Here is a 21,956-nt window from a genome sequence, read left to right as displayed (position 1 = left end):
TGTTTACATAGCTCTGTATTTGAATACTCATGCCTGTACCAGTTCCTTTAGCGCTTCAGTGCATTATTCCTCATATAGCACGAGTAGATACTCCGAATAGTGTCATACGAAGCCGAGAGATATCGCTCGAGTGAGGTAGGCCGCAGTGGAGATAGCGGGCGGTGGGGAGTGCTCTGCCGCCCGATACGAGCAGATAAGCTCTGACATAACAGAGGTCACGTGACGGCATCGTGGAGTCTCTCCATCTCTCGGCAGGCGCTGCGCTAAGTCACTGGCAGTGAGCCGTCGCACGAGGACCAGGCGAGCGGCTAGCACCTTCCTCCCCTGCATTCGACAGCGCCTACTCTCGAACAGGTACGGTGTGAAGAGGATACCGTGGGATGATTTGCAGATCGCGCCATTCAAAGCGAGGCTCTCGTCGATTAATTAGTTGTCGTCACTCGTCTTGTAGCGGCTAGAACAGTGAATATAAATCATCAGTTCTCTTGCTCAGTTTGGAGGAATATGTGACAACTGATGTGAAGTGGCTCAGTATTTGAGAAGAAATGCTGTCAAATGCTGTGAGAAATACCCACTGGTTTATTGCCGCCAAGTTCTTGTAAATGCTACTAAAGTTGTAGGCTCAGCATTCTTTCTTATGTGATGCGTCACGCGTACTTCGTGGCGAGACTGCTGAACAGTAGCTAGGAAGCGATCGGCAAGTGTTTCGGCGGTCCCGCCGGAGACAGGCATGCCGGCCGCGTGCTGGCCACTGTGTGACGTCAGCTGGGTGACGGCCGCGCTGCTCGCCCTGGCCCTCGCGCTGCTGGTGGGCAACGCGCACGTGGCCCGCGGCTACTGGCGCCGGATGGGCGTGGCGCAGGCCACCTCCCGGCTCTTCCTGGGGCACGCCAAGGACCTGCTGCTGGGCACCACACACCTCTGCGGCGTCATGGACGAGGTGTACCGCCAGCTGGAAGGGCAGCCCTACGGGGGCTTCTACATGGTGGGCAGGCCGTGCCTCATGCTGCGAGACCCCGACCTCGTCTGGAAAGTGAAGCACGACTCCAGCCACTACTCCCTCAGGCAAGTTTCACGTAGTGTGTAAGAGACTGTGACCCTTACTCCTCCAGAAAAGCTGCACCCACTATGTAAAGACGGTGACCTTTTCTCACGCACCTTCATTTAATATATCTACATCTATCTACATCTACATCCATACTCCGCAAACCACATGACGGTGTGTGGCGGAGGGTACCTTGAGTACCTCTGTCGGTTCTCCCTTCTATTCCAGTCTCGTATTGTTCGTGGAAAAAAGGATTGTCGGTATGCCTCTCTGATTTTATCCTCATGGTCTCTTCGCGAGATATACGTAGGAGGGAGTAATATACTGCTTGACTCCTCGGTGAAGGTATGTTCTCGAAACTTCAACAAAAGCCCGTACCGAGCTACTGAGCGTCTCTCCTGCAGAGTCTTCCACTGAAGTTTATCTATCATCTCCGTAACGCTTTCGCGATTACTTAATGATCCTGTAACGAAGCGCGCTCTCCGTTGGATCTTCTCTATCTCATCTATCAACCCTAACTGGTACGGATCCCACACTGGTGAGCAATATTCAAGCAGAGGGCGAACAAGTGTATTGCAACCTACTTCTTTGTTTTCGAATTGCATTTCCTTAAGATTCTTCCAATGAATCTCCGTCTGGCACCTACTTTAACGACGATCAACTTTATATGATCATTCCATTTTAAATCACTCCTAATGCCTACTCCCAGATAATTTATGGAATTAACTGCTTCCAGTTGCTGACCTGCTATATTGTAGCTAAATGATAAGGGATCCTTCTTTCTGTGTATTCGCAGCACATTACACTTGTGTACATTGAGATTCAATTGCCATTCTCTGCACCATGCGTCCGTTCGTAGCAGATCCTCCTGCATTTCAGTACAATTTTCCATTGTTACAACCTCACCATATACTACAGCATCATCCACAAAAAGCCTCAGTAAACTTCCGATGTTATCCACAAGGTCATTTAAGTATATTGTGAATAGCAACGGTCCTATGACACTCCCCTGCAGCACACCTGAAATCACTCTTACTTCGGAAGACTTCTCTCCATTGAGAATGACATGCCGCGTTCTGTTATCTAGGAACTCTTCAATCCTTATGCTCTTACTTTGTTCATTAAACGACTGTGGGGAACTGTATCGAGCGCCTTGCGGAAGTCAAGAAACACGGCATCTACCTGGGAACCCGTGTCTATGGCCCTCTGAGTCTCGTGGACGAATAGCGCGAGCTGGGTTTCACACGATCGTCTTTTTCGAAACCCATGCTAATTCCTACAGAGTAGATTTCTAGTTTCCAGAACAACTGATCGACGTTAGAGATATAGGTCTATAGTTCTGCACATCTGTTCGACGTCCCTTTTTGAAAACGGGGATGACCTGTGCCCTTTTCCAATCTTTTGGAACGCTACGCTCTTCTACAGAACCACGGTATACCGCTGCAAGAAGGGGGGCGAGTTCCTTCGCGTACTCTGTGTAAAATCGAACTGGTATCCCATCAGGTCCAGCGGCCTTTCCTCTTTTGATCGATTTTAATTGTTTCTCTATCCCTCTGTCGTCTATTTCGATAGTTACCATTTTGTCATCTGTGCGACAATGTAGAGAAGGAACTACAGTGCAGTCTTCCTCTGTGAAACAGTTGTGGCCACAGAGTGTCTAGACATTTTGTTTTGATCCACCTACCGCTTTGACATAAGACCAAAATTTCTTAGGATTTTCCTCCAAGTCAGTACATAGAACTTTACTTTCGAATTCATTGAACGCCTTTCGCATGAACCTCCTCACATTACATTTCGGTTCGCGTTATACATTAGTTGCGTCTGAAAATTTCGGTGAATTCCCTCAGAAAATAAAGGAAACTATAATTACAAACAAAATAGCTTAAGGCGCTTTAAGAGTAATTACCATTACCTGTTAGTTTCTGTCTCTGGTACTTTGCCAGGCCTTTGTTTACAATTTGTCTGACGTTTCACCAGTACGAGTGGCTATCATTCTCAAAGCTTCACCCTTCACTGCTGGTGTATGGTGAAGCTATGACATTACCAGCCATCCCTGCTGGTAAAACGCCAGAAAAATCAGCAAACAATCGTCGTCCGAAACACCCCAGACAGAAATCAACAGAGAGTTGGTCAACAAGTCGCCACGAAAGTCTTAATAACTTTGTAATCAGTTACAACACGCTTCTGACATCTGTCGTAAAGTTCAGTTAGTTCCATATTACTTTGATCATTTTGCACTATAAATCGTGGTGATGTGGAATGAGTCATGTAACATGCACATCGCTAGTCAATTTGAGTCGCACGCATGTGCGTCGCATTTCGATCGGAGCTGCCGGTGGTAACGGTCACATGTGCACGGCGTGACTGTGTGTTTTCTTTGGTAAAGGAGGCTTTGGCCGAAAGCTGGAATGTGTAACAGTCTTGTCGTTGCGCCTGCTGCAACTCAACGGATCATTTTTGCTGCGAGTAGCACTCTATCCTTCTCCTAATATTGTTGAACATTTACGTGGTATTTTCGTGTTTTTTATTCAGCAAACATACATATGTGAGTTACTGATTTCTACGTATCACCTTTTTACACATTACAGTAATATAAATTCCTCTACTTAATGGAAACAGTTGTCAAGGAGAAACTTTCTCAGTTTCTTTTCAGATTTTACTTTTCTGTCTTTGGCCATTTTGTATCACTGGGTAAGTGAGCAAAAATTTTAGTTGCAACATTGTGCAACCTTTTTGTGCTAAAGATGTCCTTAATGTGGAGTAATGGATCTTATTTCCTCTCCAGTTATTGTAATTATGTACATAATTGTTCCTTTTGCACTACACTGGATTATTTACAACAAACTTCATCAGCGAACAAATATACTGCGAAGTAGTAGTCAAAATGTGCAACTCTTTAAACAGGTGTTTACAAAATGATCATGGGTGAACTCGACGTACTATTGTAACAGCACGTTTCTGTACAATGAAGACTTTCTTAAATATGAGTTACCCCAGAACATTATTCCATACGAAAGTATTGAATGAAAATATGGAAAATACGTCTATTTACTGATTTGTCTCTCCCCAGATTTGCAATGATTCTAAGTGCAAATGTGGTTGAACGAAGCTGTTTCGGAAGTTCGAAAATATATTTCTTCCGCTTTAAATTCTCATCAATATGGACATCTAAAATTTTTGAAGTTTCCACCCTATTTATTTTTTCTTTATCATGTATGCCGACCGGGGTGGTCGAGCGGTTCTGGGCGCTACAGTCTGGAACCGCGCGGCCGCTATCGTCGCAGTTCGAATACTGCCTCGGGCGTGGATGTGTGTGATGTCCTTAGGTTGGTTAGGTTTAAGTAGTTCTTAGTTCTAGGGGACTGATGACCTCAGAAGTTAGGTCTCATAGTGCTCAGAGCCATTTGAACCATTTTCAACCTTTATCATGTATTACCCTTATCATTGATGTGGTAACACTCCGTTGTGCAAAACTGAATATGTTGTGTCTTTCATAAAATTGAGAGTGCTATCTTTCACAGAAAATCAGTCGATCATACTGCAACAACGTTGTTTACCATTTCTTCTTTTTCTCTAAGTATGCTTGGATTGATTTAAATACTAGTGTCCTCTGTAAGAACTAATAGCTATGCTTGTTGTGTATTAGATGGAAGATAGTTAACATATATGAGGAACAATAGTGGGCCTAAGATTGAGCCTTGGTGAGCCCCATGTTGTTGTAGTTGTTGTGGTCTTGAGTCCTGAGACTGGTTTGATGCAGCTCTCCATGCTACTCTATCCTGTGCAAGCTTCTTCATCTCCCAGTACCTACTGCAACCTACATCCTTCTGAATCTGCTTAGTGTATCCATCTCTTAGTCTCCCTCTACGATTTTTACCCTTCACACTGCCCTCCAATACTAAATTGGTGATCCCTTGATGCCTCAGAACATGTCCTACCAACCGATCCCTTCTTCTAGTCAAGTTGTGCCACAAACTTCTCTTCTTCCCAATCCTATTCAACAGCTCCTCATTAGTTATGTGATCTACCCATCTAATGTTCAGCATTCTTCTGTAGCACCACATTTCGAAAGCTTCTATTCTCTTCTTGTCCAAACTATTTATCGTCCATGTTTCACTTCCATATATGGCTACATTCCATACAAATACTTTCAGAAACGACTTCCTTACACTTATATCTATATTTGAAGTTAACAAATTTCTCTTCTTCAGAAACGCTTTCCTTGCCATTGCCAGTCTACATTTTATATCCTCTCTACTTCGACCATCATCAGTTATTTTGCTCCCCAAATAGCAAAACTCATTTACTACTTTAAGTGTCTCATTTCCCAATCTAATTCCCTCAGCATCACCCGACTTAATTCGACTGCATTCCATTATCCTCGTTTTGCTTTTGTTGATGTTCATCTTATATCCTCCTTTCAAGACCCTATCCATTCCATTCAACTGCTCTTCCACGTCTTTTGCTGTCTCTGACAGAATTACAATGTCATCGGCGAACCTTAAAGTTTTTATTTTTTCTCCATGGATTTTAATATCTACTCCGAATTTTTCTTTTGTTTCTTTTACTGCTTGCTCAATATACAGATTGAACAACATCTGGGAGAGGCTACAACCCTGTCTCACTCCCTTCCCAACCACTGCTTCCCTTTCATGCCCCTCGACTCTTATAGCTGCCATATGGTTTCTGTACAAATTGTAAATAGCCTCTTGCTTCCTGTATTTTACCCCTGACACGTTTAGAATTTGAAAGAGAGTATTCCAGTCAACGTTGTCAAAAGCTTTCTCTAATTCTACAAATGCTAGAAACGTAGGTTTGCCTTTTCTTAATCTAGGTTCTAAAATAAGTCGTAGGGTCAGTATTGCCTCACGTGTTCCCATATTTCTACGGAATCCAAAATGATCTTCCCCGAGTTCGGCTTCTACCAGTTTTTCCATTCGTCTGTAAAGAATTCGCGTTAGCATTTTGCAGCTGTGACTTATTAAACTGATAGTTCGGTAATTTTCACATCTGTCAACGCCTGCTTTCTTTGGGATTGGAATTATTATATTCTCCTTGAAGTCTGAGGGTATTTCGCCTGTCTCATACATTTTGCTCACCTGATGGTAGAGTTTTGACAGGGCTGGCTCTCCTAAGGCTGTCAGTAGTTCTAATGGAATGTTGTCTACTCCCGGGGCCTTGTTTCGACTTAGGTCTTTCAGTGCTGGGGAACCCCATATATATAATTTCATCTCTGTCGGAATAACAGCCCCAGTGGATCAATTGCTAAGCATAATTTTCTGCATTCCATTGGTTAGATACTACATTAACTTTTGGTAAGATATAATATCAATCCCATAAAAGATAAATTTATCTAGGAGAATACTGTGATTCGTGTAGTCAAATGTATAGACAAGTCGCAGAAATACCAACCGGTGCTATTTTATTACTGAATGCATGTATAATTTGCTTAGTGAACATGTAAATGGCATTCTCAGTATAGTAACGCTTCTGGAATCTAAACTGCGATTTGCTGAGGATATTCTTCTTGTTCAAGTGAGACACCGTTCTCAAAAATTTTGGAAAATGATGTCAGCAATCAAAGTAGACGATAGTTATTGGCATGTCTCCTATCTCCGTTCTTCAATAGGAGTTTGACGACGGCATGTTTCAGTCTCTCTGGAAAACAGTTTCGAGTTAGTGATGCCTTAGATATTTCAGATAAAACAGGGGTTTGTTATGTGAAAAGAAACCTATAGTGCTCTATTGCAGACTCCATCAAAACCAGATGAGGTTTTACTTTCGAGAGAATACATACTTTTCTTAACTGTTGACGACTGTCTTCAAATGATTGTTGTGAAATCGCTATAAGCGCCGTGTCACGATTTATTGGCTAAGCGCAGCGTCTTTCTATGTTCGTCAACAATAGCGCTTACAATGTCTTTGCTTACCTTTAACTGTCATCCGCGTGCGTCCGTCGTACTCGTTCGAGGTTGTCTGGGATTGTGCTTGTTTATCTCAACGTAGCTTATTCTCGGCACAGCCCTATCAGTATCTAAAGCGTTTAAACCGCCCAGACACTCACTTTTTGCTTACTGCTTCAACGCCATACACTTCCACTAACATTCCATGAAGTTCCGTCACCTTTTCCCATAATTTGAAGCAAAACTTCATGTTAACGCGTTGCTCAATTTAGATCTCCGTTTTGCTACGACACGAGTGCGACGGATCAACGGCGGCTTTCTCTGAGAATGAGAACATAAGAGTTAAAAATAAGCAAAGACTGTGCAAGCACTGTTGTTCGCGAACGTACGCAGACGTTGTTGATATTCAACAACGCTTCACCATGTTGGTTAGAGCGATTCCACAAGAAACCTGTGCTGACACTTTCCAACAGCTTTGCAACCGATGTCCGAAGTTTCTTGTAGCTGCTAGTGATTACTCTGAAGGCCAGTGGAAGTATTTTGTAATTCATCAAATATATACGAGACGGATTAGTGTAATAACAAAGGGTATCTTAAAAGTACTCATTTAAAGAAAACGATTAGTATATTGTCTTAAGAAATGAGGCAGCAGGATACGATAATGTACGTTACTTCATTAATTTATGCACGAAGCAGAAATGCTTCTAATTGTAAGAATACTTCTGGATGTGCCTGTACCTTCTTCATATGATCCTCATGAGCTCTACGTACTTCGTACAGTGAGGGCAATACAACTGTGCCGCAGTTTCCTTCGAATACACTCTCTACATTTATTCAGCAGGGTCTCCAGGAAAATCTTCAATTTTCTTAAAATTTTCCCATTTAAGTAAGTGGGTGACTGTGTACTGTACCACCAGCTGCCAGTACTTACGTGTACAGACCTCTATTCATTGTGTGACTTAGGGACAAAGCAATACAGGGGGTAGTTTCGTAGACTCCGAATTACAGACATATCTTCTGCATCAACCAATTATTTCAGTTTTCCACACAGTAAATAATCCTAAGAGTTAAGGTCCATGAAACAGTCCTCCCATTTCTGTCCCTCTGCCATGAAAAATATCGTCTAATCCATCTTGAAAAATCTGACTTCAATGTGCTGAAGGCAAGTGTTGCATAAAACTTTTGACTCCACTGGGACATCGTGTACCTAATCAGAAACAGTGTTCTGGGTAAATTGTTTGTACACAGATCCTCTAAAATGTAATCGGGAAGAGAATGTGTCTATTAGAGTCACCTACAGTTCCAACTTGCCCATTGACCTTTAACAGCTACAAAAGTTGTATATCACTGAGTTTATGTCATACATATCTGTTATTCTCAACAAAGAAATGTGATTAATCAATATAAAGAGGATAAGGTTGCTGCATGCATCTAGGTGATGAATCATGTTGTGGAAACTTGTTTGACTTTATTTCATCAGCCCACAGTTACTATTCATCAAAATCCCAGTGCGTTAGTAGTATCTGTAATGTGTTCAAAAATGTTCAAATGTGTGTGAAATCTTATCGGACTTAACTGCTAAGCTCATCAGTCCCTAAGCTTACACCCTACTTAACCTAAATTATCCTAAGGACGAACACACACACCCATGCCCGAGGGAGGACTCGAACCTCCGCCGGGACCAGCCGCACAGTCCATGACTGCAGCGCCTTCAGGCCGCTCGGCTAATACCGCGCGGCATCTGTAATGAAAAAGTTCCTTAAAGTGAAAGTAGAAACAGACACACGCATACACATGTAAAGTGAAAGAACACACACACCCGTATATATTTAAATGAAATGTTCCTTCAGTACTTGGAGCAACATGGAAATATTAAAAACTGTAACACACAGTATGTTCTACAATAAAATGATACTCACACAACATCAGCAAAAGTTTCTAGCTAAACAAAAACTTTTATTTTCAAAGGTAACTGACAGTTTGCAGATTGTACATATTTACGAGAAACACACACTGCAGTGATTCACTCTGGGAAGACTACAATACAAAACAAAAATAATGTTATTATGCACTGAATTATTAGGTTAAAAAGATGCAAGTATAAATCCATAGCCCATTGACTAACTGGTTTCAACACATTGTATGACAGAACCTATACATCTATTAAATATAGTCTCTAAAGTGTACAGGAACTGATAAACTGTCAGAAGCACAATGAAACATACGCAAAGAAGGTATGTACAAATGAATCTCACATTACATTGTACTCAAAGACTAAAAATATTTGAATGTAGGGACGAAAACCGTGCACCGATTGAATACAGGCACAGACTAGTATTATGCACTCGTATGGACAAAAGTACAAAGATTTGTGAAAACAAACCTTTGGAAGACGGAGGCGTGACGTTGGGGGGAGGGGGGGGGGTTCATTAAAGCTTAGACAGTATTACATGTTTAGTGTTTATTTATAACCGTAAATTCCAGTAATGTTAATTTTCTGCCTTTGTTTGATCTGTTGAGAGCATCACACCTAATGTTATAAGGGTGTAGTCATGCAGGGAATGCTAAGCAACTGTGAAATAATATCTTGTCAATCTCCTGCTCTTTAATATATAGTCATTATGAACCTACCTGACTGACATACATATAATCTGCAACAGAAACTGCAGGAACCCTATAAATTCAGTCGTGTCCTCAGGTCGATTCTTGTCTTCAGTGTTGAAGAGAATATGGGCAACAGTATTCCTAGTGTGGAGAGCTAGTGTATATTTCTTAGTTACCTGGAAATTGTCTTTGCAGTCTTTCCTGTATCTGTAGATGTAAAACGTTCTTTACATCATTAAATATTATATATTATTTTGTACGCATGTCAAACTGAAGCATTACAATGTGTGTTTCTCGTGTAGGTGCAAAATCATCAAATCGTAACATTTTGTAAAAAAGCAGTCATTGTGCAGCTAGAAGCTTTCGCACGCAGAATAAGAAAATTAGTTATATGCCGATGGGCCCAGAGAAGATCTCGTCAGACTTCATTCTTGATTCTTAAACCAAGTCTTACCAATAATTTAATTGTGCTCTGTGTAAAAACGTCTACGGCTTTCTCTATCATTCCTTTCACCCAGTTTATGTTCTCCCACTACTTTTGTCCCTCTTCTTTTTCCTACCTTCACATTCCAACCTATCATCACAATTAAATTTTCTTTTCTAATATCTGAATAATTTCTTTTATCGCATCACACATTCGATCATTCCCTTCACCAACTGCGGATGTAATTGGCGTATGAACTTCTATTATTCAGGCTGTTTGCTTGGCGTCTACCTTGGCTACGGCAATATGTTCACTACGTTGTTCATAGCAGCTCATTCATATTCCTAGTTTGTTTTTTATAGCTATTCCTCTTTTGCCATTATTTCATGTTCTGTTTATAACCCGTACTCACCAAAACAGAAATCCTGTCCCTGCTGCCAGCCGCACGTCACTAATTTCCACTATGAGCTCTAACATGCCTAACACCCGCGTGCGTATGAGAGGACACCAACGCACGCTCCAGCACTGTTACGCCGGTTCGAATCCTGGTGGTGGATGCAATTTTCACTGCCATTATTTTGCTACCAAGGGGAGGAGATTCAGTGGCGTGAAGTTCAGTCTTTGCGCCAGTATCCTGGATTATATTACAAATTTCTTCTCATTGTTGCATGAAGCGACGGCACGTGACACTGTTAACGGTGTACGTCCATTGGATGGGCGGTTTAAGATCGGCGGCCACCTTGGTGCTATTCGAGAGTCTATACTAGCACCAGGTTTTACCCTCTTCTTTAGTTTCATCCATAACAATACAAATCCAATAATACACGGTACAAGCCCTCATCACAGCCATCGACGCGACAGTTAAAACTCGAAACTTCATAACTGACTGGAGGAAGGCAATGAGAAACCACTTACCCTAGGACCTTGCCTAGTGCAGCAGTGCAGGATTCATGCATCCAGTCCCCTACGTTCATTCCCTACGTTGAATTTAAAGCTACTGACGAGGTAAACATTCCACATCTGATCCGTACAGCTCTGGTTTTCATTCTCCTGATGACATCATCTTCCTCGTCACCAGCCGAAGATTCAGATACCCAAGAAGAGGTCTCGTCTTCATGCCGTACGGTAGAGCTGCGTATCACAGGAAAAAATAACGCCTGCACTTTTCCCTCGCTTTCAGCTGTTGTCAGTACCAATACAGAAAAATCATTTCGGTTAAATGTTACAGGATACGAACAGTCAATTGTCCAGACTGTTTCTCCTCGAACTACTGACAAGGCCCCTCTTCAAGAACGAGAAGATGGTCTGGCCTCTCCGCAATACCACTTCGTTGTGGTTGTACCTACATTTATGGCTATTTGTATAGGTGAGTAGTGCAAGCTGTCTCACTCTGCTAAATCCATGCTTAACGTGAGGGGAAGCACTATGTTCCAGTGTGATCCACCACTGTAGTGAGAAAATATTAGCCTCTGTAATAAATAACATAGAAAAACATGCGAATATAAGTTTCTACGTCTTTGTGATGTTACAGTATTTCACTATTGTTTCGCAATTCCGTTACAGCCTTTTAACCCCTGAAGGTACACAGCGTGGAATTCCCATCCTCCAGAGGAACGCACGAATGCTGCCTTCTTTACTTAATCGGTGGGAACTTTTCCTGTATGGGTAGCAGGTCACGAAGGTTCTTAAAACATTATTATTCTAACAGCCACTACAAATTCATGTTTGATCAAACCACTGATGCTAGAACACTCCACTTTGCAACTCTCTCGGTCTTGAGAGTACACAAAATCGTTTTGTTACCGGTTGAGAGGCAGCCGTATTAATTATTACATGGTGCTACATTTAGGATATGTCTTCAAAATTCGGATAGCGAAATCTACCTATTCATTTATCTATAGGTTTCATGACGGTGCCTGTCTAATCGTTCCTGCACATTTCGGTTCTTGCCATTGGCCTGATCGTATAGTACTGACAGAGAGTTCCGTTTACAGTTAATAGCTTCGGCCACATGCTGTGAAATAGCTGGCATTTCGCAGCATGCAATTCTTTATCTTCTGCTGCATTTTCCTATATAGTAGGAATTAGATGTGGGACGGATTTTTTTTGTGTAATCCATGTTGTTCATCTTCTGTTTTATGTTATGGACTATTATGCCACCCAGTGTTCTGCTAAGAATGGGATTATTGCATCATGCTTTTGTTACGTTAGCTTAACTGTGGCATCCGAGGGGCATTCAATAAGTATTTCAGCATTTATTTTTGTCGGCCAGTTTCTGTCGAAAAAATGCGTAATTTGCTGTGGGACATCGTGGAATATTTCCGCTTCGGCCCCCATAGTTTCATTACTCTTAATTCAATTGCTGCCACGGGGTTGAGGAGAAAGAACACATCCTGGTGGTACCAGCAGTATGCATATTTAGATGTTCGATTAATATGAATGGTTTGCAATTTTCCAGCGATTCTATTCGAACTCTATGCTGATGTCCGACAAGGACCATTTTCGCAGATAAATATGCAAGTACGTAATGGATGTTCAGTTTCTCAATATAGTTCGTCGCACTCACACATTATACATCCGCTGTAAGAACAATTTCATGCATTTACATTTTCGGTGTCCCACAATATTGTTTGGCTAAATATTATGACGATACGTTGCATACAACTTCCACAGATATTGTTTATCATGTAGTCAAGACTACGTAATGAAGCCAAAATCGTGGATAAAATTGAAATGTAGTTTGTTTATTAACACTTCTCTTTTCACTAATTAAATATGAAATATGAATCGGGATTGGAGGTGATGACCCTATCCTTCTTTTTAGTATTTTAGGTCCCCGTTAATTAATATCTGGTAGTTAATAAGCGAACTATTTTTTATGCTCGCGCGTTGTTTGTATCAGTTACCCCCGCAACCGTCCAAGGGTAAGATTCTATTAATGTTCCGCGCACACGCGTTTCACCGTTTTATAAAATGCAGAATTACGTAAACTACAGCTTTCCGTTGCGCACAACTTTCGTGGGTTCCACCACCATAATAGTTTCCCAAGAGTATCTTTCCCGGCTAACACAAAGTTCGAATTATGTTGTCGGATTCATTTTCACTCCACCCGACAATAAACGTCTCTGATCACTTCGCCACACGTAATGTATTTTAAACGTGCTTGAAGAGTCTTTAAATAATCTCCTGAACGAATTTTGCAGTCGCGTACCACTTTTTCATCGACTAGCCCGATCCCGATAACTGAAGGTAGAGAGCTCAATAATGTGTTACATGTTCTTTTATATGTATTAAAAAACAAACGCGCCCCTATATCTTTCTTTCCCGCTTGGTCTTTGCTACTTTGCTTTTTATTACTTTTCATTATATTGCTTCTTAGTAATACTGTGCAGTTATTAAAGTTTCATATTACTTTCCCCTTTTTAATTCTTCCCCAATTTTAATTAATGTGATGCTAATTGACACGCCTGCCCGCAAAGTACCGTTATAAACGTAGGTCTGTTCCAAGCAGAGATCTGTGATTGAGTTTCTTTTGGCGAAAAACCAGAGCACCGCTGATATTCATAGGCGCTTGCAGCATATCTACAGAGACTTGGCAGTGAACAGAAGGACGGTGCGTCGTCGCGCGAGGTGTGTGTCGTCATGACGACGGACCCGTCCCATCTCCCGCTTGGCGGCCGGCGGCACACAGTCGTGGCTCCTGCAATGTTGCAACTTGCGGACATCCTCACTCCGCTTCCTACTGTTTGTTCCAATGAACGATGAACTCCGCGGGAAGCAGTACATGGAAGATGGGGAGATAATTGATGCAGCAGCAAGAAGCTGGCTCCGATGATAACCCGTAGATTCGTACCATGTGGACATTCAGGCTCTCCCAGTAAGATGGTGAAATGGTGTCGCGTTGAAAGACGATTTTGTTGAAAAATAGAGAGAAAAGAGTAGAGAAAAGAGTGGCGAACAATGTGCTGTATTGGAATTCTGAATCAAAGCAATCTGCATTCAGAAAAAAAGATGATGTTAATTACTTATTGAATGCCCCTTGTACATTACTGGACATTAAAATTGCCGCACCAATAAGAAATGCAGATGATAAACGGGTATTCATTGGACAAATATATTATACTAGAACTGACGTGTGATTACATTTTCACGCAATTTGGGTGCATAGATCCTGAGAAATCAGTACCTAGAACAACCACCTCTGGCAGTAAGAACGGCCTTGATACGCCTGGGCATTGAGTCAAACAGAGCATGGATGGCTTGCACAGGTACAGCTGCCGATGCAGCTTCAACACGATACCACAGCTCATCAAGAGTAGTGACTGGCGTATTGTGACGAGCCAGTTGCTCGGCCACCATTGACCAGACGTTTTCATTTGGTGAGAGATTTGGAGAATGTGCTGGCCAGGGCAGCAGTCGAACATCATCTGTATCCAGAAAGGCCCGTACAGTACCTGCAGCATGCGGTCGTGCAGGTTCGTCGTTGAGTACACCATCGGAAGTGCTCCTGTCTGTGATGCAGCGTCAAGGGTAACCGCAGCCATGGTCTCCGAGCTGATTGTCCATGCTACTGCAAACGTCGTCGAACTGTCCGTGCAAATGGTTGTTGTCTTGCAAACGTCCGCATCTGTTGACTCAGGGATCGAGACGTGGCTGCACGATTCGTTACAGCCATGCGGATAAGATGCCTGTCATCTCGACTGTTAGTGATACGAGGCCGTTGGGATCCAGCACGGCGTTCCGCATTACCCTCCTGAACCCACCGATTCCATATTCTGCTAACAGTCATTGGATCTCGACCAACGCGAGCAGCAATGTCGAGATACGATAAACCGCAATCGCGATACTACCTTCATCAAAGTCGGAAACGTGATGGTACGCATTTCTCCTCCTTACACGAGGCATCACAACAACGTTTCACCAGGCAACGCCGGTCAACTGCTGTTTGTGTATGAGAAATCGGTTGGAAACTTCCCTCGTGTCAGCACGTTGTAGGTGGCACCACAGGCGCCAACCTTGTGTGAATGCTCTGAATCGCTAACCATTTGCATATCACAGCATCTTTTTCCTGTCGGTTAAATTTCGCGTCTGTAGCACGTCGTCTTCGTGGTGTAGCAATTTTAATGGCCAGTAGTGTAAATCTGGCTTGTTAGCATATAGCATTTAAGTTAACGGCTTAATGTTGCAAAACGATACCAAATGGAACGACAATATCCGGTTACTTGTAAGAGAAGGCAACTAATCGACTACGGTAGAACAGGATAGTTTTGAAATCCGTGACCAGACCGTTTGTACCACCCATCCTTGCGTATGTCCCGAGTGCTTAGAATTAAAAGAAGAAATCGAAGCTATTTGAAGACGTGCTGCAAGAATTGTTAATTTGTGACCGGTCTGCCAGGTCAGTAGGAAAGTGTTAAGGAATATCTCTGGGAGCTATGATGCGAATCCTTGGGAGAAAGAAACCGATCTTTTCGCGAAACGTAAACTGCCTATGTTAAGAGAACCAACATTTGCTACAGATTGCAGATTAATTATACCGTCCCAAACTTGCAACTCGATTGACTGTAAGGACAAAATAAGAGATTAGATCTTGCGGAGAATACATGAAGTAGATATTTTCTCAACGCTATCTCCTTCCTCAACGCTGTTGTCTTTGTATATCTGTGCGAAAAATTGGCGACTGTTATATGTTGTAGACCTTTTTAAAACCATTTTACCGAGCGAGGTGGCGCAGTGGTTAGCACACCGGACTCGCATTCGGGATGTGTACGGTTGAAACCGGCGTCCGACCATCCTGATTTAGGTTTTCCATGATTCCCCTAAATCGCTTCAAGCAAATGCCGGGATGGTTCCTTTTAAAGGGCACGGCCGACTTCCTTCCCCATTCTGCACTAATCCAATAGGACCGATTACCAGCCGTTTGTTACATTATGTGTAATTCTCAATGGATACCTTGCAGCCCTAATTTTTGTGTGTGAGGTCTGCGCTTTGTGTCCCTTGGACTGAGTGTCTGTGAGAGATGAAATGAAACAGTGGGTTAACAACTGCTACATCAGTACATGTAATTTACGAATATATGTTAAACTTAACGTTTTTGGTTGATGTTCGTGACTGTAAGATCACGAATATGTATGTATCGGCTTTCCCCATGGGCGACTGTGCACCTTAAATTACGGTATAAAGAGCAAAATAGTGCCTGTGACTGTTCTACGTCTACTGTACACGCTGCAAGCCACCCTACGATGTGAGCCCGAGGGCTGTCAACATATAGAGAACCAGTATGTGTAGACATTCTTCCAGTAATACACTACTTAGTATTTAAGCTTCATTTGCCATTTAAAAAATTATTTTTTGAGTGTTCGAGATACATACCTACTAGGAAACATGATTTACTGCAGCTCACAGAGATTTCCTCTCACTCTTAATAATTTTTGTTTTAAATACAATGATTACGTTACAATGTCAGTTACAAATATTGCAAGTTTACCTTCGGTGTCTTTAATTGTTAGCTTTTTCCTTTTGGCTTGGCTGCAGGTACATGAAGCAATTTGTCTGTGCTGTTATTGTTACCTCTGTACTATTCTATCCCACTCATTAAGACAAATTTTTGCCTCTTGTCGTATGCTGAGGTGCCAGTGCTAAAATTCTGTTTAATTATTCTCAGTGGTCCTACACTAAATTACTTCTCGTGATCTCTGGAAGTAATAAGTTAAGAAATGCAACTTATAACGATAGGCACACCTTCAATCAACGCATTCAACATATAGGTAGGAGCCGCTTGCTCGAAACATGCCCCTAACCAAACTGACCCTAAATTGAACTATCGGAACTTTATTAATTATTTCATTTAATTTCATTTAACTTTGTACCTACTCTTTTCTTTTATGGAGGTTGTATTTGATTTGCATCATCTAATTAATAACGAAGGAGTTACGAATTGTCACGAGTAACACGTAATTTGCATGAACGAACTTCCTTTATTGTATCAAACAATATTCTCTCTGTATTTAAACTACGTGGACTTTATCCAACATTATTTCTGAATTGGAATATAGTAAATTTTCTTATATGGAACTACTATAAAAACGAACTTTCCTTAATCGATCTAACCCCTATGTATTACCCCTTGGTAAGAGAGGGGGGGATGGACGCTCTTAGAACAACACAACATTTTCACCGATACGCACATCGAAAGCAGCTGCGCTCTCCTGGTAAGACTAATTGCGCCATCGTACTTCACGGGAAAGCTCTGCATCAAAGATGCCTGAGGGTGCATTTTTTACGTAAGCTCGTGAAGCGAGAAGGACTGGCTGAAATAATGAACAAATACATGTTCAAATGGGAGGATTTGATTACGATTTATAACATAGAAAATTTTTCATCACTTGACCTAATAACGTGGACAGGCAGGGGCATTATACATTTTTGGCGTGAACACTCAGAACTGCCATCACTCACGCAAAAGCTGCATGAATGTTAACAATATACCTTTCTGAACGATTTATAATTCCGCCAATGACATCTAAAGAGGGGGAACACTAAATGAATAACTATGCCACAGACACCGCTTGGATCTTTGCGAAGAAACGCAGAAAACAGTACTCAAAATTCACGCAAAACCAATATCAAGAAGTTCCAAAGTACTTTAAATATGCGTCAGGACGCTGTTATTATCCAGTTACCCTGATAAGGATACTGCCTACCATAGGCATACACGTGGGTAGCACAAAGTGCGAACCACAAAGAGAGTCAAACCAAGACTGATGATCGAGTAAAATATCTATTCTGCAGAACCCCTAATTATTCCTGAGCACCGTTAAACACTCACCAGTCGTGATATTCTGATTGTTACTGTCTTCTTTCAAAAAGTGTGGCGCGCACACAAGACACAAGGTGGGAAGAAAATGCAACGAATTTGTCCAATAATTAACTAAAAGCATTCTAGCTCCCTCTCTATTATCGGACCTGAACGCTCGTTACTATCGACCGATTTCAAGCCTATGTACTTTCCATAGTTACTGTGCAACCCCATCAATGGTACGAATCGGTGTCTATGACCCTATTACAAAGAAACTACTTCAAAATTTACGTCTATTATTTCACATGCTTTCGTAAACACCACTATTTAACACTCCGAAGCTTGTCCTGTAATGTGTAAGAGTGATGGTCAACACTAGTACAAAACGGTTGCAACTACCACTTTCTCATCATCTATTCCACCAAAATAATAATTACATCGGCATTTGACAGTTCACTAATCAAATCAACCGTAAGTAAAACAAGTCCTGTCCACAATGATGTAACTCATTTCTCAACTTCTTATCACATACCAACCGGAGCTCAACTACAGCACGTCTCTTCAGCACGACCCCGCTACTAGAAGTGCCGGAACACGGCAGCTGCTTTCCGGGGACACTAGTCCCTCGTTCTAACTGCTGGTCTCCCATTGGCTGAAGGCCAACCTGCGCCCTCTACTCTCGTCCGACTCGATCTTTCTACAGTCCCCACAGATAAATTCTGTGCTGAACGTTCTCTTACTATGCTGTGGCAAGCCTACTGCCTATGTCTGGGTTAGTCCTTCCCCTATCTACATCCCATTACGTTCTCCTATCATGCCCTCTTACATACTAGGAAAGCTATAGACAGGACCAGGAAGTGTGACACATAGGAGTAGGGAAACAAAATACAACCGCACACATTCCATGTTGATTGGCCGAGGTTTATGATTACCAGAGAAAAAACCCTCTTCTCATACCGTAGATTATAGTAAATGTTACCTAATCTGCCTTCTGATATCATCTCAATCAATAATAATCAATAGTCATGAAGCGTGCTCTAATTTGCCTTCTGATATCATTTGCGTACAGACTATAGTTGTGAAGCGTACTAGCAGTGCTGCTCGGGATTAGCCGAGCGGTCTTGGGCGCTGCAGTCATGGACTGTGCGGCTGGTGCCGGCGGAGGGTCGAGCCCTCTCTCGGGCATGGGTGTGTGTGTTTGTCCTTAGGATAATTTAGGTCAAGTAGTGTGTAAGCTTAGGGACTGATGACCTTAGCAGTTAAGTCCCATAAGATTTCACACACATTTGAACATTTTTTAACATTTTCGTGCTAGCAGTACCTCTTCAATATCATTGCCTTCCTATACTTCAAGAATGGAATAATTTTTAGGAAACTTCTGCCTTTCGACTGCAAGTGCTCCACCAACTGAACTCTCCAACTACCACTCACTACTTGGCCTCTCACCTTTATTTCACCAAGTACCTCATCTCCTATCCTCTATATTTCACAGGCGTTATTCTGTATAACTTCCAAAACTATCATTCTTGGAAGAAAAAAAGAAGCAGAGAATTGGCTTAGCCAAAACATATGGGATTGTTTAGAGAATTCATTCTGGAAAACTAGGACATCGAGGCCTGTGAACGAGAGGCAAGGTGGGGAATCTTTCTTGTTTATCCACTGGCCCCGATACACTGACGAACCAAAACATTACGGCCACTGTTGAGGGCCGCCTACTGAGGCTGAAGTTCCAGGCACGTGATGCGTCAAAGAAAGTAAGAAGGCTATTCTCTTTTTTTTCTTTCTTCAAGGTCCAGTCTGTCGCGAAATTCAAACCACACTGTAAATCCGATGAAGCTTTGCGCAGACGTGCAAGGAGCACAAGCTAAGCAATGAGGAAAGCAGTCAATGAATTTGAAAGTAATACTTTATCAATGTGAATAAAAACTGTAACAGGTTTTGGATCTACATAAAATCAGCGGTTCGCAATCCTCTGAATATTCATTCAAAAGGAAACATTTCCAAGTGTCAATAAACGATCTTGATGAAACTTGGTGGGTGTGTAGAGCGCTCAAAACAGTGCATAACGTATTTTTTTGTTTCTGTCAAAATGGTTCAAAAATGGTTCAAATGGCTCTGGGCACTATGGGACTTAACATCTGAGGTCATCAGTCCCCTAGAACTTAGAACTACTTAAACCTAACTAACCTAAGGACATCACACACATCCATGCCCGAGACAGGATTCGAACCTGCAACCGTAGCGTCGCGCAGTTCCAGCGGCTAGAACCGCTCGGCCACACCGGCCAGCTTTTTGTTTCTATCAAATTTCACTTTTTAGGGTAAAACATATCCCGAAAGGTAATCTGACATTTTGGTTCAGAGGGAATATCTCCTAATCGATGTTATATGAGAAAAATAATTTTTCATGACATGTGATTAGTTTTATAAGTTACAGAGCGCAGCTATCAGTCGTCCTTTTTCTTTGCAGGTTTTATTTGGCAAATCCAGATTTCGGCTAGTGCCTAGCCATTATGAATGCACTATTTTCTAGTCTCGATGCGTGTCAGTCCCCTGTTCGGGTAGTATTCAAAGAACTGTGACGGAGGCTCGAACGACAGGGAACTGACATACATCGAGACTAGCAAATAGGGCAGTGATAATGGCTAGGTACTCGCCGAAGTCTGGATTTGCCAAATAAAACCTGCAAAGAAAAAGAACGACTGATAGCTGCGCTCTGTAACTTATAAATCATATCAGAGTCGCTGAGTGTACCCGCTTTCCTATTGGAGGGTGACCTGATGTAATTAAAGAGGCTTTCAAGTCATATACATCCCTGTGTAATAAAGCTGGTTTCTGAAATACCATTTTTGGAAAATAAGCAGTACACCATGTGCTGTCGGAGTGTCTTCAACATATCTAATTGAAATATGTAAACATTCATTACTATTCTAATTATTTATTTTGCTAATATGTGTTTTGTGTTTTACATTATTATTTTACGTTTTACATTCATGTGCTTTTCCTAGTTCACCGTTAATTGAAAATAATAAGTAACTCGTTATTGTGATAGAAATTATTATTACCATAATGATTATCTGTAAGGAAATGTTTGAAACATCAGGTTTTGGTTTGCACCACACACATGAAATGAACGAAATTTCTACTCGTAATATACACGATGGAGTAGACAGTATAAAACATAATTCAGCAGGATTTCAAATCGTCGCAAGTGAGTCTCAAAACGTCCTGAGTTGCATCACGCGTATTTCAGTACATTGTTAAGCTTTCGCGAAGAAGATTGATTATGCACTAGTGTCTGTAGCTCAATTGTATTGCTTCAGAAGTGGAGGCAGACGTCATAATCATTCGACAGAAATAGATCTGAAAATCCTCTCACAATGTTCTTTTCAGCATCGAAAGTAGGCACTTTATTGTGAATAGCAGAGTAATCAGGTAGATGGAGATGTAGAAAGCCGTGTACATTCCACGGCTGTACCTGTGACACCGAACCCTTTGAAATCACCAGATGTTTCTCGTCCTCGGGTACGACGCTCAAAACTGTATTTTTCGCACTGAGCACACGGCTTTTCGCAGTATTAAAAGAAACTAATTGTGAGTTTGGACCTAGAAATCGATAATCTCGTTTTGAAGCCGAAAATGTCATTGTGACGGCATGGTAATCTGATAGACAAACGTCTGACAAGTTCAGAGGATATTTGAAAGATGTTTCCGTTCCCAGAGAGAGAGAAATACCTGTGCCATTGATAGGTTCTTGCGATGGTTAGTGCGGAAGAAGCCTTTAGACCATCGTACCTGAGGGCAAGAAACTTGTTCATTTGGTGACCCCAAAGAGCTAGACATCACAGCCGTGACGCGTATACAGCTTTCGATGTTGGAAGAACTTTGTGAAAAGACTTTCAGATCTAGTTCTGTTCAATGATTATGATGTCAATACAATACAATAAAGAGAAACAATATAATCAAGCTGCAGTCACTAGTCCATAACCAGATCCTTTCGCCAAGGATTACCAATGCACTAAAACATGCCTGATACAAGTCAGGATATTTAGGGAATTATTCGCGCCAGTTTAAGATCATGCTGAATTTTATTCTATATTCTCTGTTGTGTATATTTCATGAAGAATTCTCGTTCATTGTATGTGCATGTCGTAAAAAAAAGGTTATGTTTTCAGCGTTTCCT

The 21,956-nt window shown here is 41.8% G+C and overlaps 1 protein-coding gene across 3 annotated transcripts in view; it reads left to right on the top strand.

Moving 5' to 3' along the window:
• The first annotated feature begins 294 nt into the window (after positions 1 to 294).
• LOC126199207 (probable cytochrome P450 6a14) overlaps positions 295 to 21,956 on the top strand; it is a 124,111-nt gene continuing 102,449 nt past the window's right edge. For all 3 annotated transcript variants that reach the window (XM_049935986.1, XM_049935985.1, XM_049935984.1), the window contains exon 1: positions 295 to 1,065. In XM_049935986.1, coding sequence (XP_049791943.1) covers positions 731 to 1,065 — 335 coding nt within the window. In that variant the 5' untranslated portion in view covers positions 295 to 730. The remainder of the gene's footprint in view (positions 1,066 to 21,956) is intronic.

This window comes from Schistocerca nitens, chromosome 8 (genome assembly GCF_023898315.1).
Source record: "Schistocerca nitens isolate TAMUIC-IGC-003100 chromosome 8, iqSchNite1.1, whole genome shotgun sequence".
Classification (NCBI taxonomy): Eukaryota; Metazoa; Arthropoda; class Insecta; order Orthoptera; family Acrididae; genus Schistocerca; species Schistocerca nitens.
Note: the sequence above shows the minus strand (reverse complement) of the source record. Positions and strands in the feature narration are given on the sequence as shown.